General features: G+C 43.5%; 1 protein-coding gene across 1 annotated transcript in view; it reads right to left on the minus strand.

Moving 5' to 3' along the window:
• Positions 1 to 24,828, minus strand: part of ADAMTS12 (ADAM metallopeptidase with thrombospondin type 1 motif 12) — a 298,247-nt gene that overhangs the window by 66,997 nt on the left and 206,422 nt on the right. Inside the window, exons 13-14 of the mRNA XM_059416968.1 lie at positions 14,209 to 14,342; positions 4,571 to 4,691 (exon numbers count right to left, since the gene is read on the minus strand). Of these exons, the coding sequence (XP_059272951.1) occupies positions 4,571 to 4,691; positions 14,209 to 14,342 (255 nt within the window). The remainder of the gene's footprint in view (positions 1 to 4,570; positions 4,692 to 14,208; positions 14,343 to 24,828) is intronic.

Here is a 24,828-nt window from a genome sequence, read left to right on the forward strand (position 1 = left end):
GAACTGGACAACAATGGGTCAGTGTTCTAGGCCAAAAAGAATGGGCTACAAGAGTTCGGGATGAAGGTCAAGGTATGGGTAACAAGCCCAGGGTGCCCTTAAAAGAACACAGCTTAATGTTCTACCAACTTCCTTCTGAACAAGGCTCCTCATTTAAATTCTGCCTAAGGGTCACATGGCAGAATGGGGCCCAGGCCTGTTACCTTACCTGGTTGGAGTAAGGCAGGGAAGGCAGTGGAGGGAGTGCTTGTCTTATTTGTCATTCTATCCTCCATGCCAAGCACACAATAGGTACTCCACGTTTCTCAAATAATAGAGTGAATGGCTAAATGAATGAGTGATGATATCTGTACGTAGTTCACTGTATTCTGGACCTAAGTTCTTTAATTCCAGATACTTCTCCTCATGGTAACCATGGCACTATCCCAAGATGGCAATTCTTTTTTCTTTCTCCAAGAGAGGAAATGGAAGCTATCCCGGAGAGTCTGCAAGAAAGTGGGCCTTATGTTCCCCATGTGTGACACTAACTGAAAGGGGTGATGCTATCATGTGGTGCCCAGCACTGAGTTTACTGAATGAGGTCCTCTTCACAGGGTAGACAGGGACTGAGTAGTTGGGATAGCCCAAGGAAGCCATGGATAAATACAGCTCTGGGAGACTCTGCCAAACCTCAACTTTTAGATATCAACAAACAAACGATCAGCCTTAGGGCTAAAGGTAGGAAGAAGATATAAAATACAAGCCAGGGTTGAAAGGGGCCTCAGAAATGGAGGTCCAAAGGGGTGACTTCCCCATGGCCAATGGTAATCTGGATCAGCACCTGGTCTCTTGTCTCCCAGCCTATTTTAATTCCACATCATTCATCATCCTCTCTGTTTCTTAGGAGCACTCACACAAAAAAACAAAATAGCAACAACAACATAGGGCCATGAAAAAAGGTCTTGGCTAGTATTTCATACTTCCATCATCAAAGGCAAGAGCAGTCAGAGAGGAGGAGAAGCTGGGTCTGACCACTACGTGCATCTCTAATGCAGACTTACCACTTAAACTCTTGTCTTCAACCCCTCTGTTAAAAGAAACTATAAGCCCAAGTCAACGGAAGGAAGGAGAACTGAAACAGACACATGCAAGGTTTAAAAAAGTTTCGGATTCTTCTAGGTGACTGACTACATGACTACATGTTCCCATTATTTCCTAGTCACAGAGATGATCTTGCCTCGAGTACTAATTGTATCTGTTGCCCAAGTTCATTGTTTTTCTGGTGTTGTCTGATGGTTGCCAACTTCCGGGCTTTCTTTCAAGGTCATGGCCGTGACAACAAGTCTCTAGAGATCTGACACGTAAGTACTGGGATAAAAAAGCCATCTCTAACCAAGCCCCCACGTAACTGACTGCAAAATCATACTTGCTCTGGAAGAATCTTCTGTCAGGGCTCAGCACATGTCACAGACTCCCGAAGGCAAATGTGGTGCCCGGACCAGGGAGACAAAGTGACAGTGTGAGTCCCCCAAGCCAATCACCACCACCCACCGAAGAAACCACGGTTCTTCTTTTTTATTTTTATTTTTATTTTTTTTTAAGAAACCACAGTTCTGGGTGGAGATGCAAGGAAAAAGGAATACTTCAGAATATGTGTAAGAAGGGGAAAACTAAGCTTTATGTCTTTGGGCTACAATCAGCAAGTGACCCAAACCCAGTATTACAACATTGGGTTTACAATAATTATGATTACAATATTGTACCAGTTCATGTTAAAAGAGTAAAAACAAAAAAACCCCAGAACTACAACAGCAGGACAACACAGAGGAAAAAATATCCAATATCCCACCAACATATGTGTCACACAGTTAATGATTGGTCTCCTTTATTGTCAAAGGGATACGGAATCAACCGTAAGAAAACCTTTTTTCATTTGACTTTATATGAGCGCTTACTGAATACCTCCTACAGATCGAAATCATGTTTGCTGACTTGGGGTGGGGCAGGGTGGTGACAAAGCCTAAAAGACAATTCAGCCCTTGGTTTTTAAGTGCACTGGAGAGAAAGAACACAATGTAAGGAGAAAGGCGGCCACGTGTAAATACACAGAGAAAACAACTAACTATGCCTTGGGTGTCTTCAGAAAGAGGATGTTAAGTCCCCTCTTTTGACTTTGGCCTTTGGGTTAATCAATCTACCCAGAGCCATCTCACTCCATTTCCTGGAGTTTTGTGTTACTTCTGGGTTTCATTCTCACCGTGGAGTGGTGGCAGTCAGGGTCTTTGTTTTTTAAGGTTTTTTGGTTTTTTTCTGGGTTTTGGGTTTGTTTTTGTTTTTGTTTTTGTTTTTCTTCAGCCAGGGTCTGTGTAATGTACCTGGCTTCATCAGGCACACAGCAAAGGTGGGATCTGCCCAGTGGGTGAAAGGAACACAGATGCTCCCTCTGGGCGTTAACAGAGTCCAGAGTGAGATCTGGCTGGATTTCCTCACAGTGCTGGAGGCAGCATGGCCTCTCTCACAGTGCTGGAGGCTTGAGGCTCTCTCAAGACACACAGGGTCTGAAGTTGACATCCCTCCCTGGGTACCAAGGGCCATCAGAAGCTCTCTGGGAAGCAAATGGGAGAAGGAGAACTGAAAACCAAAGGCACAAGGGAGCCCCGTGCTGGGCATGTGCACAAGGTCTCTAAGGCAGTGGTGGGGGTGGAAGTGTGGCTCAAGATGCTTCTGGGCTTTTCCCTCCCAAGAAACCAGAGTAAAGTCAAGAATCCAGAACTAAAGCCCAGTTTCCTAAAGGCTTAGCTAATTAAAAGGTTAAGTGATGAAGATTCAAGAATGAAAAATGCTTTTCAAAGGAGTTACCATAATGTTAGGAGCATAGGGTCTCTGAGGTCAGAGATGAACCCCCCACCCATTAACAAATACTACGGAGCTCAAATATAGAAATGTGATTTTAAGGATGACTTTATAATCCAAGTAAATGAGGTCACATTTAAATAACAAAATATTTACATATCAACTTTATAAATAATATGGAATAAATATTAGCTATCATAGGATGCTTGAGGAAACACTGAGTTATCATTCACATTCCCGGTAAGTAACGCAAAGGGATATGTTTCATGCATACCAAGCCATCGAATAGATAGACATAAAATTCAATCCTTCAGTGATAATTAAGCATTTCACTTTACAGTTTAACCTTATCAATTCAATAGTCAAAGATCAAAAAATAGGGACAAAATTAGACAAATTCAGGTCATCCACTGTGATGTGTCCCAGGGACCAACAGGGCACCTAATCAATGAACACGACACTCGAGGACATACTTAGTAGCTTTGTCCTGGGTGGCAGGCATGACTAAAAGAGAGGCACTGCTTTGTTGGGACCGAGGAAAAGGGCAGCCCACTGTATCTGGGAGTCCCCATCACTCCTGCCCTGGGTAAAACTCCAGTGTAGATGAGGCTCCTCTCCTTGGGCCCTACCTGGGGAGTGCACAGTGTACTCCCTACTCCCAGCACCTGCATTTCTTCGGAGAATTAACAACCTAACTGCCCCTCCCCAAAGCAGCCTCAAGCTGTGACCTGAGGGAGCTGGCATATCTCGTCTTGGCTCCTTCACCCCTTGGGTGGGAAAATTCCAATGTATGATGTCTACACTGGCTCCTGTATGATGGTCACTGGCTTCATGATGCACCCTTCCTTGGCTCTCCTCCTGCCCCATTTCACTTTTTGGATGTCCTACTGATGTTTTCCAGGATCTCCCAACCCGCAAATAAGCTCCTGGTTCCCGAATTCTTGTCTTAGGGTATTTCTCAGGGAGCCTAAACTGTGATACTCCTCTGAGTTGTCTTCATCATCTCCGGGCCTCACTTGTCCTCCTCCCAAGACCCATCTGGCTACCAATCACTGCCGATGCCAAAGGACCAGCAGTTTTACCTGAAGACAAATATGCAGGGGTCACAGCAGATTCGGGGTAGGAGAGTTATTTGTTCCCGAGGATTATTAGTAGGCCAGAGTTGCACAAAGAAGAAACCTTGCAGAAGGTCATCATGGGAAAGGAACAGCAGAGCATGGGTCAGGAGGGGACATCAGGTGGCAGTCGCCAGCTGGGGCACCACAGGGAGGGAGGGGTTGGGATGCCCTTACTGGGAGAGATGGGGAAGTAGAATAAGCCCAGGCCCCCTTGCCTGGCCTCTCCTGTGTCCCTGAAGGTGCACCCTGAGCCTTCTGCCTTGAAGCCCACCACCAGCTTCTCTGCCCTCTCCCTTAGAGCCCACCCTCTGTCAGTGCCCTTTGGGGTCAACTTTTGATCTCTGTGTCCCCCAGTTCGAGGTCCATGCCTATGCCACTGGCTTTCAGTCCTGGATGACACTCACTCCCTTTCCCAGAGACAGCCCCCATGCAGTGGGAGACTTTCTGTAAGTGCTGAGAGATCAGCCCGAGCCCGAAAACTGTCCAGGAGCCCTTATCCCCTTGTCGCGAAGAGTACATCCCTGTGGAGTTCTTCGAAAGTTAAAATCTGCTTTAAAACACAACCATCCATCTTGCTCTCCATTCTCAGCCCCCTGCCACACTGAATATTTGTTTGTTACCAGATCCTTCTTTCTGTTTAAACATCTTCTTCACAGTCTGGCAGGCAGAGCCGTCCCCGAGGCACACACCGCAGCGATCCTCTGTGGCGGTGGAGCCGATCTCATAGTCACAGCCGACCACCTGTGGGGAAGAGAGGCTGCAGGTGACCGACACGGACGGGGACACCACACCTCCCTTCTCCTTTTCCCCTTCGCTCTTGATGAGATCTGGGCTGGGGACAGATACAGAGACAAATGGTTCCTGTCCCTGGGGTGAGCCAGAGGAGGAAACACAGCGTCCACTGATTGTAAAGGAACCACCTGGTTAGAGGGGAAAGACGGACACACTGAGTGGGTTCCCAGTTTCTCCTGAGTCCCAGGCAGAACTGAACACAGTTCCAAATAGTTAACATGGAGAATGTCTTGGAATCAGAGTTGCTAGAACAGTATATCCCCTTCTGATGTGCAAACCTCCTGCCCCTTTGTCTTCAGTGAGTTCCCAGGAATGACACGAGTTCCTCTGCCTGTAATACAGTGGTGGTTCAATCCCTCTATGGGCCTCACTGGTGTGCTCTCTGCTTCTTGTCTGAGCACAACCGGCGACCCGGCAGCCACCGAGGAGTGGGCTCAATGTTGAGACTCCTTCAGTCCCACAGGATATGACATCTCTGACCTGCGGACCACCATCAGATGCTTGGGAGCCCCCTAAGCCCCCTAAGACCCCTTGACATTTCACATGTAGCTGAACCCCAGCCACCGTGAGCTTTCTCCTAGGAGCCGAGACTGACTTCACCCTGCTCTGGACCCTGCTCTGCCCATCGGCCCTTCTCCCTCACCTTCTTTCCCTCACCATGAGCTCTTCTCCTCAGCCAATTCTTTCCCACCTGAAAATCCCCAGGCTGGAAAAGGGGGGCAGTTAAACTGGGGTGTTCAGTAGCATCAGATACCAAAAAGTTATGACACATAGACGGAAAGTCATGAAACACTTGAGCCTCCGCCAGAGGTCTTGGTTACTTGCTCTCTGGCAACAGAGGGAGGGAACCTGGACCATATCCTACTAGTCAGACATCTCCTTGAGAAGAATTGTGCCTAGGCAGTTGTTTTTTTTTTTCCTCCTTCAAACATAATTTCCTTCCTTGATTTATTTTTCATATTTCTAAGTTTGTGTTTTTGTTCCAGGAGAATTTCAGGCGTACACCATAGTGACTGGGCACCTCCACAGGGCAGCCAGTACCCGTCACATTTCCTTTCTTGTTTTAGCTCCAATTCCAATCCGCTGAAAGGAAGAACAGTTTGAATTTTTAAATACACCTTCCCTTCACCAGCCAAACAGAGAATTAATGGCTAGTGACAGGAAATACCTCCATTCCTCAAACTAACTCTCTCGTCAGCTCTGAGGATTGTGCTACTTGACCCAGTTGGGAAAAAATAAAGTGCTAAGAGATCAAAAAATTACTCATGCTAATCACAAGAAAGAGAAACTGTCAGGATGTGTACTCGGTCATAAGTAAAACATCAGTTCTTCAATGCGCCATGTTTTCAGCAGGCTGGAGCATATGCTGATGAGCTGATTTGTACACATCGCAGCCCCGGAGACCTTCGTTCCTTCATCGATTTGGGATGAGCCAGGATATCAACCCTGAGACACAGGAACATTAAAGTGTCCTTTCAAATCTCTACCAAAAGAGGATAGATACAAATGGGAAGAATAACATTAAGAAAGCCAGGAAAACAAACATGCTGGGCTCATCTCTCTTCTTCAGCAGCATCTGCCCACGTACTTGGGGATGGAGGTGGGGGTCGGGGGATGGAGACCCCACAGAGAATGTCCCACAGGGTAGTCAAGGGGTTCTTGCAGAGACTAAAAACCCCACAGAAAATGTCCCATAGTGTAGTCAAGGGGTTCTTATAGAGACTTCACTCCAACTGCTTCTCCCGTCATTGGCCCCCAGCCCAAGCAACACTGAGTTCAATGTCTACCATGAGACCTGGGAAGACATGAGCCGGTCATCCTTGCTGCACATAAAACAAAAGGGCTCCCAGGGAAAAACGAATAGATGTCACTCAGCTTTTCACATCCTATGCTCTGGCAAGGGACCCATGACAGTATCGTCTTTCCACCTTCAGCAGAATCAGAGGTGGCTTTCCTGCTGCCACTGAATGTGGCCAATGACTCCAGCCAGGATTTCCTCTGATGGGACTCCTCGTGTGCCCAACTGCCACTTCAGTGAGCAACATCAACAGAGAAATCCTTTAATTTTCCCATTATATAATTTCTTTCTTTAACAAACAGCTTTTTGGGGCACCTCAGTTGGTTAAATTGGTTAAGCATCTGCCTTTGGCCCAGGTCATGATCCCGGGGGTCCTGGGGTCGAACCCCAGGTCCTGCTCTCTGCTTCTCCTTCTCCCTCTGCCTCCTGCTCACCCTGCTTGTGCTCTCTCTCTTTGTGTCAAATAAATAAATGAATCTTTAAAAAAGAATACCTAAGGAACTCCTGTGAGTCCCAGTTTCATCTTTAAAAAAATAAAATTAAAATTAAAAAATAAAAAACAGCTTGATTGAGGCATAGCAGACATAGAAAATACGGTACCAATGAAACGTAAACAACTTGATGAGTCTGGATTCACACAAGTAACTGTGAAACCAGCACTCTGGTCAAGGTTACAGTCATATCCCACCCCCAGATGTTTCCTTGTGACTCTGTGTGTGTGTGTTAAGAACTTCGAACGGGGGATCTAGGCTCTCAAACAATGTCTAGGCGCACAGTACAGCGTGTTAATCATTGGCACCACAGCCATAGGGATGCACAGGCCTTTGCGTCTTGCCTGACTGAAAATTTGTACTCAGTGAACAACAACTCTCCGTGGTTCCCTCCCCTCAGCTTTTGGCAATCCCTGCTTTATTCTTAGCTTTTATGAGTCTGCCTATTCTAGATTCTCGGGTAAATAGAATCCTGTGGAGCTCATTCTTCTGTGAGGGTCTTGTTCACTTAGCGCAACGTCCTCCAGGCTCAGCCCTACTGTCACAAATGGCAGGATTTCCCTTTTCTCAAAAGCTGGGATGGAACAAATTCTGTTGTATGGCTACAACACGGTACCGACCACATTTTATTTGTCCTTTCATCTGCTGATGGATGTTTGGGTTGTTTTAATTTCTTGGCTGTTGCAAATAATGCTGCAGTGAACGTGGGAGAGCAGACATTTCATCATTATCCTGATTTCAATTCTTTTGGATACACACCCAGAAATCCCATGTCTGGGTCTTCTGGTAGGTTCTATCTTTAATTTTTTGCGGGAACCTCCGTATTGTTTTCTATAATGGCTGCACGATTGTGCATTCCCACCAACAGTGAGCAGGGTCGCCCTTTCTCCACATCTTCGGCAACACCTATCTTTTGGTTTTTTGAAGACAGCCATCCCAACAGGTGTGAGTGGTATCTTATGGTGGGTTTGATTAGTATTTCTGTGATGTTTAATACTGTTAAACACCTTTCCACATACCATTTCTATGCCTTCTCTGGAGAAATACCTATTCAGCTTGTTCTTTTAACCGGGTTATTTGTTTTCCTGTTCTTGAGTTGTTGGGAGTTTCTTACACATTCCAGATATTAGCCCCTTGTCATATATTTGGTTTTCAAATATTTTCTTTCACTCTGTAGATTTATGTCCTCTCTGTCAGAAGTGTATCATCCATTCTTAACCCTGACATTTGGCCTAAAGAGCACACTCTCTTGAATATTAGAGAATTCAGGTTCCAGGCTTTCTCCATGCCCCTGGCTCTGTGAGTGAATGCATACTACATATTCTTAGCAATTCTCATCTTTTCCCTATGAGTTAACACTGTTTTACTTTGTAAATTCTCAAAGGACTGAGAAGAACTAAAACACCAACTGGGGCCAAGACCCACTCCACCTGAAATGTCGTCTCTGCTCTTCACAGCCCCTTGGCAGAGGTCGACAAAGGAAGTCTGCCTGGTTCTGAGATGAGGCCCGTTCTTAGCCGGTGAAACTCCAAGTGTAATGATGGGCAGAGTTACGCTCACCTGAAAAGAACAGGTGAATGATACTGCCATTTGATAAAAAGGGACAGTAACAATAATGCTGTCCTCGCTCTAACATTGGGGGTTAGGATCTGGCATTCTGGAGGGAGATGTGCCCCAGACAAACTGCTAAGAGGATGTTCAGCAAATCACTGAAATGGCCAAAACAGCCAGAGAGAGCAAAGCAGGTTTGGGACAGTTTCTGAGAGAAACCAGCGAGGGGGCACACTTAGGACAGGGAGCAAGACTACCAGGCAAGGTGGAGGACTACACGGGAATTCACACAGTTGAATTTCTTGAAAGAAGTTGCTATGGCTGATATCGAAGAGATTATTGCCTATGTTCTCCTCCAGGATTCTGATGGATTCCTGTCTCACATTGAGGTCTTTTATCCATTTTGAGTTTATCTTTGTGTACGGTGTAAGAGAATGGTCGAGTTTCATTCTTCTACATATAGCTGCCCAGTTTTCCCAGCACCATTTATTGAAGAGACTGTCTTTTTTCCAATGTATATTTTTTCCTGTTTTATCGAAGATTAATTGACCATAGAGTTGAGGGTCCATATCTGGGCTCTCTACTCTGTTCCACTGGTCTATGTGTCTGTGTTTATGCCAGTACCATGCTGTCTTGGTGATTACAGCTTTGTTGTAAACCTTGAAATCAGGTAACGTGATGCCCCCGTTTTATTTTTGTTTTTCAACATTTCCTTAGCAATTCGGGGTCTCTTCTGATTCCAAACAAATTTTAGGATTATTTGCTCCAGCTCTTTGAAGAATACTGGTGGAATTTTGATCGGAATAGCATTAAAAGTATAGATTGCTCTAGTCAGTATAGACATTTCAACAATGTTTAACAATGCCAGTACCATGCATTGTACTGGCATCCGATCCAAGAGCATGGAATGGTCTTCCATCTTTTTGTGTCTTCTTCAATTTCTTTCATGAGTGTTCTGTAGTTCCTCGAGTACAGATCCTTTACCTCTTTGGTTAGGTTTATTCCCAGGTATCTTATGGTTCTTGGTGCTATAGTAAATGGAATAGATTCTCTAATTTCCCTTTCTGTATTTTCATTATTAGTGTATAAGAAAGCCACTGATTTTTGTACATTGACTTTGTATCCTGCCACACTGCTGAATTGTTGTATGAGTTCTAGTAGTTTGGGGGTGGAGTCTTTTGGGTTTTCCATATAAAGAATCATGTCATCTGCAAAGAGAGAGAGTTTGACTTCTTCATTACCAATTTGTATACCTTTTATTTCTCTCTGTTGTCTGATTGCTGTTGCTAGGACTTCTAATACTATGTTGAACAAGAGTGGTGAGAGTGGGCATCCTTGTTGTGTTCCTGATCTCAATGGGAAGGATGCAAGCTTTTTCCCATTGAGGATGATATTTGCTGTGAGTCTTTCATAGATATATTTGATGAGGTTCAGGAATGTTCCCTCTATCCCTATACTTTGAAGCGTTTTAATCAAGAACGGATGCTGGATTTTGTCAAATGCTTTTTCTGCATCAATTGAGAGCACCATGTGGTTCTTCTCTCTTCTCGTATTAATTTGTTGTATCACATTGATTGACTTGCGAATGCTGAACCATCCTTGTAGCCCAGGGATGAATCCCACCTGGTCATGGTGGATAATCTTTTTAATGTGCTGTTGGATCCTGTTTGCTAGGATCTTGTTGAGAATCTTAGCATCCATATTCATCAGTGATATTGGTCTGAAATTCTCCTTTTTGGTAGGGTCTTTTCCTGGTTTGGGGATCAGGGTAATGCTGGCTTCATAGAAAGAGTCAGAAAGTTTTCCTTCTGCTTCAATTTTTTGAAACAGCTTCAGGAGAATAGGTATTATTTCTTCTTTGAAAGTTTGGTAGAATTCCCCAGGGAACCCATCAGGTCCTGGGCTCTTGTTTTTTGGGAGGTTTTTGATCACTGCTTCAATCTTGTTACTAGATATTGGTCTACTCAGGTTGTTAATTTCTTCCTGATTCAATTTTGGGAGTTTATAGTTTTCCAGGAATGCATCCATTTCATCTAGGTTGCTTAGCTTATTGGCATATAACTGTTGATAATAACTTCTGATGATTGTTTCTACTTCTTTGGTGTTCGTTGTGATCTCTCCCTTTTCATTCATAATTTTATGTATTTGAGCTTTCTCTCTTTTCTTTTGGATTAGTGTCGCCATTTCTATTCTAAGATGTATACAGTAGGTTGAGCATAAGAGCAAAAAAGGGTTGATCAGACCTACGATCCTGGGCTGAGAGGTGGACCAAAGGCTAAGAGAAGTCTGGGGACAGCCTGTGTGACAAATCAGGACATCTGGGCTGCTCGGGAAGAAGTTGAAGCCAGAGCCATGGGGATTGGTAGAAAAGGGGAGACAGAAGAACCTGAAATCAAGAGCTGGTTCTCAGGAGAAAGGACTGGGAGGGCAGGCGTGGGACTTCCTGCCCACAGGTTTGCAAGCTTACGCCATGCCATGCTTGTGATTAAAAACAGGAGATAGCCTGAAAAGTCTAAGTTTAAATTCATATCTTTGATAAACAAACTTAAAGAGTTTAGTACAACTCTTTTAAAAAATGGGAGAAGGGCATCAATAGACAGTCACCTTCTAGAACAAATTCCATTCTGATCAAGGCCTGGTGACTCTCCTGACAACAGAATCTGCAAATCTAATGAGCCAAAATGATGGCAAATATCATCATTTCAAAATGGACTGTTAAGTATATGAATAAAAGCAAATTCAACAAATGTTTATGTGAAGGTGAGCAAACATATTTTCATACAAAGAAGGTGAATTAGATACTACAGTTTTTTTCTTATGATGTATCTTTTTATTTCAATATCTGATCAATGACCTTTGAAAAAACTGTAGTAAATGAGTAAGACAGCTAACAAAGCTGGAAGTAACCACAGCCTGGATCCTTGGAAGGTAAACTGAATTTAGGCTATTAAGGCAAATTTGACTTGACATAATGTTGAAGCTTAAAAACTTGCTCAGTGTGGTAAAGAGAGCAAGTGGGTAATTAAAGCTTCTAAAAAGTCCCAACTCATTTCCAAAAAGAGGAAGTCAAGCTGAGAGACTGTAGCCTCTTCTATTCAGCTCATTTAATTGGCTTCAAGAGAGGCACCCAAGATCCCTTGGGTTTTGTTCAGATCGCCCCCGAGAGGTGGATGCCAGTGGATGCTGCTGCCAATGGACCCTGCCAATCGTGGACTAAAACTAAGACTCAAAAAACAATGAGTTCATTAAATTCATTGTTGGCTCTGTTAAGTTATAGGTGGGAGGTATAAGCAATTACGAATAAAAAAGGGGGGGTTTAACCTACTGTTTCTGATAAAAGGAGGAGGGGGGCTCTGTATAACCTTAGTAGAGAAATACTGTTTTTGGGTAAATCACACTGGAGTCATTAAAAAAGTCTAGCAGCTGAAGGAGGGTATAGAACTGGCTTAAAAGTCAAAGATTTGACTTGTCTCCAAAGAAAAGGGGGGAATGTAAGGACCTATTTAGAAACTGTCCCTGCTCCCCTTCCCCCAGGGGATTTACAGGTAACAAAGTCCAGATACAAAGGTGGGTCAGGCCAGGTGGAGACATCCAATCAGTTGGGGGGCATGCATACTGTCTCCCTGGTTACCAAGGAGTATGCCCCCCCCCCTTTGGGAGCCCTTTTGGCGCCAATCCCAATCAAGGTGTAATAGGCTGATTCAAATGTCTACTAGGGTAAATTGTAACTCAACTGGTCACCTAGCATCACTGTGGAATTTCCTGTGTGTGTTACAATCTCATTGGCTACCTGTGCATGGCCAGACCTGACCGCATGGCCTTTGCCCTTAAAAGCTAGTCTGTGAAGTGGAGAGGGGTCGCTCTCTTTTGTAAGAGGTGCGGCCCCGAACGTTCAGTTAGATTCTTGATGCTTGGCGCAAAATAAAGCTTTGCTTGACCTTCAAAAACAAAAACAAAAAACAAAACAAAACAAAACAAAAAACGCAGTGTTCTCTGTCTTCTGCTAAAGATACCATTGCTGTGCTTGCAAAGGTATTCAGGTCTAACAGATCATTTTAACATCACATTCCTTTCACAGTGATTAAGGTCCTTAGCCCTAGCTGCATATGGCAATTACCTGGGAAATTTTCACAATGTCAGTGCCCAGACCCCGAATCCCAGAGGTTCTGAATCAACAGGTTTGAGATTGAGTCCGGACATCACCTGTCTTTAAAAGCTCTTTGGGTGATTCTAATAGGCAGCCAGGCCTGAGAACCTATTGTTCTGGATAGCAATGCTGCTGTTTTGGCCTGACTTAGCTAGATAAACCTCTTCCCACTCTGGAGAACAGATCTAACTTGAATATATATTAATTACTTTTGGCTCTTTATAACTACAGAGCTAATTGGTAAGGAGTCTGAACGAGAATTTCATCTGAGTTCTTAGAAATGTAGAGTGTGATTAGGACTAGCTTTTAACTCACTCATTCCCGGGAATTGTCATGTTGCCTCCTATATTTTGGTCACTCCTGGAATAAATCAATAGGCAACTTCACGGTGATAAACGTATCTTTTCAGGGTGCTGAACCCTTATGGGCAGGAGCCTTCTTCTGTGGCAGCAATTTAATCCAGTGGGGGAAAAAATTACAGTAAACATTTGTTGAAGAAACTAAAATGCATCAGAAACTTACTGTGTGCCAAGTCTCTGATATGTTAGGGGCTTAACATATACGTCTTTATTTGACCTATTTGACACTAACTAGGAAGATACATTAACATCCTAATTTTAAGAAAAAGAAACTGAGTCTCAGCAAAATTTCTTGAGTTATATGGTTGGTTCACAATGCCATCAAGTTCACATTCTAGAGCCTGAGACCTAACCACTGTACTTTCCTAAGAGCTAATTAGAACTTTCTATATAAATTTTCCTTCATTGATTAAAAACACCTTTTCTTTAAACTGACATTTTTATGCCCGGGTGTTGGGTCACAAACTTGTTCATCAAGTCCTTGCAAACTAAACTGTGAGTACCAGAGAGGAGTTCTTCAATGGGCTGCACACATAAAAGCATGGACAAATCAGGTCTCTCTCATTTCCAAAAAGGCGGAGTTGATTAATGGAGTCAGTGTGGAAAAGTTAAATGGAAATCGGAAGATCTGGTTGAAAAGTTCCTATCAAGTCATCTCTCCTCTTACAGTAGATTATTCTGGTAATCAACGGAGAATTACATGTAAAAATGCTTTGCACAAAACACTATGCAAACTACTGTTAATTTCAGATTTTTCTCAAGTTTAAGTACTTTGCTAGTAAGTAACCAGTTAGTAATTTAATACCACAAAAATAATCAGGGTCAACTCTTCCTAATAATTCTTCCTTTAAGTTGTTGCTTCTTCAACTTGACCTATTCTATGCCTAAAATGACATCATAGAGCACATCAGTTAGTCAAGAAAGACCACAGCAGGAGTGAAAGCTTTCAATTCCAAACTGTTGACTCTGATCAAGACTTTCAAGTCCAGTCTCGCAGATCACATACTAAAAAAAGGACCACATGTCAAAGTCACAAAAGAAAGCTTAGAACATCTGACTTCCTGAATTAATAAAAACCATGATTTAATGAAGTTGTAGATTAAGGAAACATACCCAATACCTTACATATGCCATTAATACAGACATTCCTGCTGTTGCCACCTTCAAAGCAAGGGGTACCATCAATGACAGCATCCAGCATTTTCTCGGAAAACTGGCCATCTATGGGTCGGCAGTAGAGCTCACAAGGATGTGCTGGAGTGAAAAAGAGACAAACCCTTGCAAATTAGCTTTTTTAGCTCTGCACCGTTCCTACAGGATTCTTTTGTACTCACAATCCCCCACAAGTCGCTTATCTGGAGATTCCCATCTTTCACTCTCCCGTGACACATGTTGAAATGCAGGCTTTTTCTTTTTCTCCAGTTAAAGGGTTTTACAACGAATTAAATTGGGGAGATTGCTTTAAAATGCTATGCTCTTTGTTATAAACAATGTAACCTTTCAATCAAACATGGAACTGTGCTTATAAAATGAAGGTGCGGAGCCTCTGGGGCTAACCTAGAAAAGAAGCAATAGTAACCAGTGCTGCCAGACTCAAGAGAAGCATGGTGCCCACCCACCATCTGCTGCAAAGAAGCAGACCTCTAGGGAAGAGGCAGGCCCCTCCCCCAGGGCCAGCTCTCTACAACAACCGCCACCACAATCATGACCCCACCTCCAACAAATATTTTCCTTTATTCTCCTCAAGTTCAACAAGTGCCTGGACACAAATTTATAAACACAGAGAAATAGAAAGCCTGACTTCTTGCTGAAGCTGAAGCCAACGAGCTTACCGTAATGGTCTATCCCACCATGCTCTCTCCTCCCACGAATACATTCTAGGGTTCAATTTTCTATTCCTTTGTGAATGAGGATAGGGTGATTTCCAGCACAGGAACTGTTCTAAAGATTTACTTAATAAAATTAGAGTACCAGAAAAGATAGGTAACTTTGAAAACAAAAATTGCCTTAAAAATTTTAATAGGTAAAGGCACCTGAGTGGCTCAGTGGGTTAAAGCCTCTGCCTTCGGCTCAGATCATGATCTCGGGGTCCTGGAATCGAGCCCCGCATCGGGCACTCTGTTCAGCAGGGAGCCTGATTCCTCCTCTCTCTCTGCCTGCCTCTCTGCCTACTTGTGATCTCTATCTGTTAAGTAAGTAAATAAATAAATCTTTAACAAAAAAAAAGCTTGAGAATGTCTTCTTCAGAAAGGTCCATCTTGGGAAGAATCTCGTTTGGATCTGTTTATTGGGATTGAACTTGAGTTTCTGGCAGATGTGACCAGCTGAGGGCTCAATGAGACCAGCCATGTGCCAAGGACCCACCCCGTGTGGATGCTGATACAAATACCCAGCTAACACAAAGCCTAGGTGTGGCTCCTCAAGAGTGCGATGATCCGTTTGGTAAAGAAATAAAAGCATAAAACACAAATATAACTAAGAGCAGAAGCTAGAGACAAACTTGAGACAGGGGTCAAGAACACCTTTTAAAGCTCAAGGGAGAAAAATAAAAGCAAAGAAAGAATACCGACTTATATTAAATAAAGAGCAATGGATAAGTTGTCTGAGAAAATGACAAAATCAAAATGAGTTGCAGAGATCACAGCACAAAGCACCAATGGAAAAGGGCCACAGGCCGGGGGTTGGGGGGCGGGTAGGGGGCAGGGACAAAGCAAGACGTGGGATGACTGTAAACCTTTATTCCTGGCAGTGTGATTAGCTCTGTCGCCACCTGAACTGGAGCAGAAGTACAAGAGGGAGCCACCGAGGCTCCGCTCTGCTCTCCTGGAGATGCAATCATCCATCCAGGTGGGCTGAGTCTGGAGAATCATTTCATGAAACCCTGGGTTATTAACTAGAAGGACAGAGGCAGGGAAAGCACTGTTAAATGAGAATTTGATTCGAGCTTTAGAATTTGGATTTGAGATACTGTGTTTGGACACATAAAGCAAAAAGGGAAAGCTGCTCTGAATAATTCTGGAGCTTTTCTAAAGGAGTTATCTGTTGCAGCCTGCTGGGAAGGGCTGGGCCTCCAAGCACCTAGGGTGCAAACTTAGGAACGCTCATCCTCAGGGGTTCTCGAAATGGGTCCTCCTAGCATCTAAGCCCCCATCCAACGGCAGGCGTTGTACTGAACTCCAGAATGGTGAAGTTCCAGCGTTTGCCTTAGTTTTACTTCCTCTGAGCTTATGATGTTTGACTCACTCCCTGAAGGAAAAAACCATCCAGAGACTTTTGCTAGTCTTATTTATATGGTGAGTTAAGAGGAATTTTGCTTAATAAAAAAAAAACAAGCCAACATAGCATTTGCACACTCTCGCAGATCTTGCTGTGCTTCCTAGCAGTTTCCTCTCATTTTAATTATTGCAACCACCCTATGGTGTAGTTCTTTTCTTAGCACCATTTCATAGATGTGGCACTGAAAAACGAAGATTCCCGAGATCTCACAGTGTGAGTAGCAGAGCCAAATCTGGTGCCTTAGCTTAGAGCCCACTCTACTATGCCTTAAGCGACAGGCACAGCATTTCTTTAATAGAGGCTCTCTAACATCCACTCTGTATGTTACTAGGCAAGGCATTTATTTACAGATCGTGTTGGTAGAATTCCAGTGGGACTCCATTTTAATATTTTCTCACAGGGCTTAAATATAGTGAGAACCACCAGCCTGTGGAGTCACAGATTTCTACAGAGAGCGTATATAAAAGCTTTAGCTCATGAAGACCCAGTATTTCCTTGAGAAAGTTACTTAAGCTTTCTGTGACTCAGTTTCTTCATCTGAAAAACAGGGATAATAATTCCCACGTTGTAATGCAACTGGTGAGGGTTAAGACGGAGATCGAATGTGGAGCACTCGGCATGGGGTCTGGTCCACAGTAAGTGCTTGACACACAGCAGTCATGATCTCGGTTCTCACGTATTTACCATGAACTCTATGAATTCTAAGGGTCTCACAGTTGCTCCCCCATGCCATGCTTCTATCACGTCAGTCTTCTCCAAAGACACCTATCTTGTAATGCTGATTCAGTTCTCCTTCCCACCCAGAAAAACCTTTCCTGAAAGAGCCTCTTTGCCTTCAGATTATTCTGTTATGCCACTTCTAATCAGTTCTACAGTAAACCCGGACTTTGTTTTACTATTTCTTAAACAATTTGTCTTGTCAGTTTATCATACAAAATTCTAGATCTTGGTAGGTCAGTAATTGGTTCTGTGACTTTTCTTTACTGCCCCTCTGGACCTGGTTCAAAGCTGTTCTGCTCCTGCAGTTATCGCTAAGGTCCTCACTGCTCTACACTTCTGAGACTATGGACTGGACAAGCTCCTTTGGTCCTCTGTGCATTAACCGGCCATGGCTGGCCTGCTCAGTGTGTGAAGGAGAGGACAGAACATTTGCCTGTTGAGGACTCCAGTACATGGAGGAGGTGAGAATAAGAACAGTCTGGGGGATTCTGCTTCACACGGCTTGGGCATCAGACCCCCAGCGATTCGGGTCTCAGGTCTGACTCCTACATCTCGCCCAAGGCCTCCTCGGTCTCTAGTCTACTTGTCGGAGGGGCTTGTCGGAGAAGAGTATTAAAACCTCTCATGAGGCATCTGGCATAGAGCAGTGGCTTAAATGTGGCAGTTACTACCATCAACATTTCCCAAGGAATACTAACAGGACCTTACTCCTAGAAAAGGCTTTTAACACACATTCACTAATTAACAGACATGACAGATGTCAACACTGTTAGGGAGAAAATTTTGGATCAAGTGGCAAAGAGACCACCTCGATCCTGAGAGATAATCTTCAACTCAGTCATAAAAATGAACCTTGACCTTAGTGATGAAAGTCAAGGTTGTTCGTTGCAGCAATTAAATGTTTATGCAAAGAGAGAAGGACAGATCCATGAAGGTGCACTTCCATTATGTCGTTTCATATATTCAGAGTCACTATGCAGTCACTAGGGGGAATGAAGTAAGCCACAATGTCATGACATTCTGCTAATGAGCACAGCACGTGGCAGGATTGACCAGGCAGGATTTCATCTGTATCCCAGCTAAAACCTGCTGTTAACAACGGTGGACTCTAAGGAATGAGTGAAGCAAGGGATGAGAATTTATTTTATTTCATTCTATAACATACATGTGCATGTCTTTTAAGGAAACATAAATTTCTTTTAAAAATAACGTCTTGGCCATCCAACAAGAACACTGGAAAGGTCTCCTTTCTTCTGTGATAAAACACATCTCCAAGAAGAGAGGCCCTCATTTCAGGACTTCTTTGCATTTTGCTCATGTGATACGGGACTACTACGACCCAAGGTTAGACAGGCTAACTCTAGTCTACTCGTGGAAGAAACACACATTTCTACTGAATCTAAGCATAGTGGTCCATGGAGTCTTAGGAATAATCCAGTAAAGAATCTTCAGGCAATAACAACACACAGACCTCCTGCTCCCACTATCCCAGAGCTCACACACCTGTGACCCACAGGGGTGCCGAAGGCCAGAAAGAACCCTGTGCTTGAGAGCAGCAGCACCTTGTTGAATGGAAGGTGGAGGGTCATTTCAGCACTTTACAAGCCTGACCCTGAAGTCCTACTTCCCTGTCCTCTCCTCTGGCCTTTCTCTTCCATGGTGCTTTGGGTACGTCATTGGGTTGGCCTAGAACACAGGCCTCTGTAGGAGACAGGAGTAGCAACAGATGCTCTGAGCTCTCCACCATCATTATAGTATCATCACAGTCTGTCCCAACCCCTTGGATTCCATAACATCCACAGAATTGAATGTTTTCACTGTCTCAGATTTATTCATCTGCCCTGACACTTCCCTTTGGATCACAAGATTTTCTTTTTCTCTACCTTTCAGGAGCTTTCAAACCCATCTATAATTCAGCTAAGGGAAGACTTTCGGGCTCATTTACTGGTGAACTCTCAGCCTCACTCTGTCTGATTAATCCTCTCAAAGGAAGTGTAAGGAACTAAATGAACCTAATGAATCAACAGTTGCATTTTCACTTCTGGTGAAACAGGATGGCTCAAGAGTTTCGGATAATGATTTTCAGAAGTGGTCATTAGAAGCCAAAGATAAAACTTGGTAAGAAGGATAAAAGTATTTCTTAGGTCAAGGAAAACTTTTGATGCATTTCATATTTTGTAAGTAGATTGCTAGTAGAGTTTCACCATTTAAACAAAAATCCAGTTTCTACACTCCATTTTTAGGCAGGGCTCCCCCAGTATGAGCCCCGAAGCTGCTGGCCAGGACATGACACTTGGCTGAATGCTCTACATCACTGTCTTGAAGCTCTTTTTTTTTTTTTTTTTTTGAAAGAAAGAGAGTAGGAGCAGAGAGCCAAGGGAGGGAGGGAGAGGGAGAGAGAGAATCCCAAGTGGGCTCCATGCCCAGTGCCGAGCCGGACATGGGGCTGGATTTCACAACCATGAGATCCTGAACTGAGCCAAAATTAAGACTCGGACGCCTAACCCACTGAGTTAGCCAGGCAGCCCTTGAAGGTCTTAATTTTATATTTGAACTTGTGTTTTCTAAGTGAGGTCTCATAGGACAATGAAGAGCCTGCATGAGCAGAAGACATGGGTGATATGCACATCTGCGGTTTCTTGCCAGATTTCAAGAAATACTAAACCTTAAGCAAAAGACACAACTTAAGATGTTTTATTCTTGTAACAAGTAATATTTAATGTAACAAAGAAACTCAGTTTAATAACAAGGCTCAGATCAGCTTGAAGGAAAAAACATATAAAGTTCTTACCAAAAACTCAACCAAAAATCAAACAATTGCTAAGACTCTGTAACTTTGGCAGATCTAAACTTGTATATTCTTTTACTTTCTGATATGGCAATATTATAATCCCTAAATATATCAAAATATAATATTAATTAAACAGAAGAAGGCATTAAAATTAATACATTCTACAATAACTGTGGAGCTATAAAAACAAGAACAGAGGTAATTTTTTCCAATAAATTAAACCTATTTCACTGATGTTTTAGGTGAGGCTAAATGTAGTAATATTTTCCATTTGTTATATATTTTTATGTTCTGTCTTTTGATGAATATGTTTAAGAAATGTGATACTACCTTTGGAATTACAACTTAAATTATTTAAGAACAATTTTGTCATAATGCTTACAAGTTTAGAAAAACCTGGTTTTCAAGGATTCAAGACAGATCAGTTTAACAAAGCTAACATTTGTCACAATTTGTCACAATGCCAGCTGTTGGGGCTCTTTTCTCCAGACCAGAGTTCCTTGGCCGTGAGATCATCTGTTCCTAAAAATAGGAACATCATCTTAGGTAAAATTTAAAATGCAATGCCTGGTTGTTAAGGACAGAACCTTAGCCTAGTCTGTTTTACTGGTTAGCACTGAGGCTGCAGTCAGGCCTGGGCTAATTCCTCCTGGCTCTACGCTACAGTCTGCGTTTAGGCAAGCCACTTAAATTCTCTTCATCTAAAAGCAAGTCCAGAAAAACTGGGACAAACCCCTACATTTCCTCCTATTATTTTCTTGTGGAGAGAAAATCAGGAAAACACATAACATGCTGGGTGGAGGGTCTGGCCCAGAGCAAAGCCTGACCTAAGTCTAAGACAAGCTCTTCCCATTATCAGTTAGGAGATAGTTTCACTGAAAGTAGCAGAAATTGTTGTTTCCTTGTCTGAAACAGGCGGGGCTTTATTTGTCCCCAAAGACGGGAGATCCACAGGCGGGAGTTTAAAGTCATCCGCCTTCCGGCCTTCCTGCTCAGCCACTCGATGTGGGGTGTCCACTTTCTGGATGCACTGTGACTGCTCTACTCCCCGTAGGGTGAACGGCAGGAAGGTGTGGGGGTGAGGACAGCTCCGTTAGTACCCTTGTAACGGAGTACCCTCCGTTGCAAACCCTTGCAGAGGCACCTGCACAGCTCAGTTGGTGAAGCGTCTGACTCTTGATTTTGGCTCAGGTCATGATCTCAGGTTCCTGAGCGGGAGCCCTGCGTCAGGCTCTGCATGTACACTGGGCATGGAGTCTGCTTAAGATTCTCTCTCTCCCTCTGAGCTCCCCCTTCCCTCCAGAACAAAAACAAAACTAAAAACCCTTCCAAGCCTTACCCTGAGGAGCCTCCATCTTTACCTCTTTGGTCAGATTTGGATCTCCCCGGAATATGAGTTTGTGAGTCTTTTCATCTTCTTTTATTGTAGAGGCAAGTGAGGACAAAGAGGGTTGGGCCTGGCTTTGGGCTGTCTGCCAACAGCGTCCATACTATTTCATCATTTCCTAATGATGGAAATGAAAGCCATAGATTCCTAATCTGTCAAATGAGAGGTTCCAGCCAGAAGATCTCCTAAGCTGCTCCCCATGCTTACATTCTCTTTAAAGGCTGTTTCTATCAAAAGCCCAAGTCTTATTGCAATAAGCTCCATGCACACCTCCCAGGCCGGGTGTGGGACTGAGCCCTCCCGCTTGTGGGACCCTCACTCCTTCCCTAGGCAGACCGCATCCAGTGACCGGTCCAGCTGGGGCATAAAGGTCTGGCTCTCTCACCTCAGCCTGGCCACTCTGAAAGTCTCTTCCAGGTGCAGAGCTCCCCGTGGGGAGGGGTATGGCCTTTGCTGTGCATGCCCTGCAGGCCAGCTTCCCCCTTGCATACTTGCTCTGCCTTCCCTCTCCTTTTCTCCCACAGCTGCTGAACCTCCTGCCTGCTAGTGCTGGTTTCTGAGTCCGTTTCCTAGGGAGCCCTAACTGCAGCGATTCTGGAAAGATGTTCCTGAAGTATCCTATTCCAGGAGGAGCAGATGGGGCCTGACTTCACATCAGAACCCTCCACCTTTGCTGGAAACCTCACTGGCATCGAGCATTTATTTACTAGGTCTTAAATATCTGGAAGCAACAAGTTAAAAATTAGCCTAAGTGAATTTGGGCTAAATTGGGTATTCTGAGAAAGGTGAAAATCAAAAAAAAAAAGAGAGAGATTCCAGGAAAGCGACAACACTGATAGCAGGCTCTGGTCATTTCCTAATAGAAGAGGTAGGATAGATAAACATTTCTATTAACACAGGCTAACAAAGTCCCTGAGACTCTGTATAAATTCATTTAAATATATATCTATCATCTATCTATCAGCTTCTTAGTCAGACATATGCTTTAATTCCAGTTCTACTGTATAAAATCCTACAGCCTTGAATAAGTTATTTTCACCTCTGAGACTAAGCTTCTTTATCTCCAAGGCTGGGGAGTGGGTAAATGAGAAAACATAGAGTGAAACAGAGTCATATGCTTATATAAATACTGGTCAGAAAATGCAACTGATCAGGGCAGCTCTTCATGCTGGTGCCTACATGAAAGTGATCAAGGGAAGTATGGATAGTTTTTTTGTCAGGAGTGCTGGAAAAGAAAATGTCTATCTTGGAAAGGAAGTTGATCTAGATTGATTTAGTAGTTTTCAAATCTTTTAAGCAGAATAATTACTGTTCTTTTTTTCAAACAAGAACTTGCAGCTAACATAAAGTCAGGATTTTATGAAGCAAAATTTTGAAGGTCAAGGATATAGTGGTTAAAAAGAAGTCAGTGGGATCTAAAGAAATCATTAAGAGGAAAAGAACATTTTGAAATCAAGCCTATGGATGGCAATTAGACTTACGTTCGCTGCAGCATCTAATTATTTCCTTTTAGTTTTTTGTTGCACAATATTGAAAAATCTCAACTCACAGGCAAACAGTTGCAAATAACAGTTTAGAGCAACTCAGCCTGCAATCTCAGGATATTTCTCAATTAAATTGTATTGATGGGAGACTTTCATTCTAAGGCCTTCAAAAAGCCAAATTAATTTGACTATGTAAGTTAGTGCACCGGTGGTCTTTGGTATATTAAAGCTTGAAACACAATATTTTTGAGTGTAAGCATTGTTTTTCATTGCACTTTGATTTTTTTGGCATATGATGTCCAATTAGCCAGCATACACTACATCATTAGTTTTGATTAGCATCCAACGATTCATTAGTTGCGTCTAACACCCAGTGCTCAGCACATCACATGCACTTTTAAAGACTAGTTTAAAAATTTTTTTGAAAAATGAAATTAGGGGCTCCTGGGTGGTTCAGTGGGTTAAGCCTCTGCCTTCAGCTCAGGTCATGATCTCAGGGTCCTGGGATCGAGCCCCGAGTCAGGCTCTCTGCTCAGCAGGAAACCTGCTTCCCCCTCTCTCTGCCTGCCTCTCTGCCTACTTGTGATCTCTGTTTGTCAAATAAATAAATAAAATCTTTTAAAACAATGAAATCAGAATCAAGCATTTTTGGAAGCCCTGGGGTTCCATGGAAAACTATAAAATTTGATGGAGTTTCTATGCTTATTCCAAATTGCTTGAATCTATGGTTCTTCTTCTGTCATTAGCTAGTTAGCCCAGCTGCTCAAAGTCATTCACCAAGACACTTATCAGTGTCCGCCACATGGGTTGAAAACCCTGCTGTACATTTATTTTATCCTCTGGTGACTTCTGATGGTGAGGCTGGGAGGGTGAAGTGCTCAATGCCTGGCCCAGAAGAAATGCTCCATGCCTGGTGTTGACATGAATGACCTACTTCTGGTCACCAACTAAACAAATAACTCTGTAGGGTAGAGTTTAATGAGGAAAATAAATCAGTGTGTTTGCTCAAGGCGGTAGCTACCTGGATTAGCAGCTAAGTCACTGTGCTTTAGGAATGGTCCAGAGCCTGCAGGATACCACCAGGATGGGGGAGGGAAGCTTCCAGCCCGAGGCTTCCAGCCCGAGTGGATAGTGAGGTCAGCAGATGGCCCTCAGCTGAATCCCCCCTGTGGTTTACTCAGCATCAGTATCAGTGACAGATGCAAAATGATCCCTCCAAAGTGAGTGAAATTTATGTCCACTTTGATGACTCGTTTCTTTGGTACCTATTGTTCTGCTATGCGATACGCAGGCATATGACAGATGCTTGGTAAATAAATGAAAAGCCAAGGCAAATCACATCTTATTATTCTAAGTCTAGCTACTGGAACTGTCAGAATTCAGCTCAAACCCCACCCTGCATCAGGCAAGGAGGGGATCCCAAACTAAGCCCATGTCCCAACCCTGGGCCAGCTATGCTATTTTAGTTCAGGCAGGTTGCTCATTTGGGGTCTATAGCACTACTGTCCCAAAGAGCTCCAACAAAATAGAGAATGTTCAAAATATAAATACAGATAGTTCTAATTGGATGTACCTTTCATCATTAGTTGTGTGTGTGTGTTTGTATGTGTGTGTGAAAGCTCCTGTGCACACATGTGCATGTGTGCATGTACATGTGTGTGTGTCCACACGACTATACACATGAGTTCTGCTATATTCAAGCACCTGGATAAGGAAGCTGAAAAGTTGAATTAATAACCAAATGACTCACACCTGTAGAGCAAGGATGATACCCAACGGTGTGGGGGCAAGGAGCAAATGTGGCCCTTGACAACCAAACACCATCAGGGTAGTCCAGAGACCCCATAATGACAAAGCACTATTGAGTCTTTCTTTCAAAAGCAATTGGCTATATAATTTTTTATTTTTTTTTTAAAGATTTATTTGACATAGAGAGAGAGAGATCACAGGTAGGCAGAGAGGCAGGCACAGAGAGAGGGGGAAGCAGGCTCCCCGCTGAGCAGAGAGCCCGACGAGGGGCTCAATCCCAGGACCCTGAGATCATGACCTGAGCCGAAGGCAGAGGCTTAACCCACTGAGCCA

Source organism: Mustela nigripes, chromosome 12 (genome assembly GCF_022355385.1).
Source record: "Mustela nigripes isolate SB6536 chromosome 12, MUSNIG.SB6536, whole genome shotgun sequence".
NCBI lineage: Eukaryota > Metazoa > Chordata > Mammalia > Carnivora > Mustelidae > Mustela > Mustela nigripes.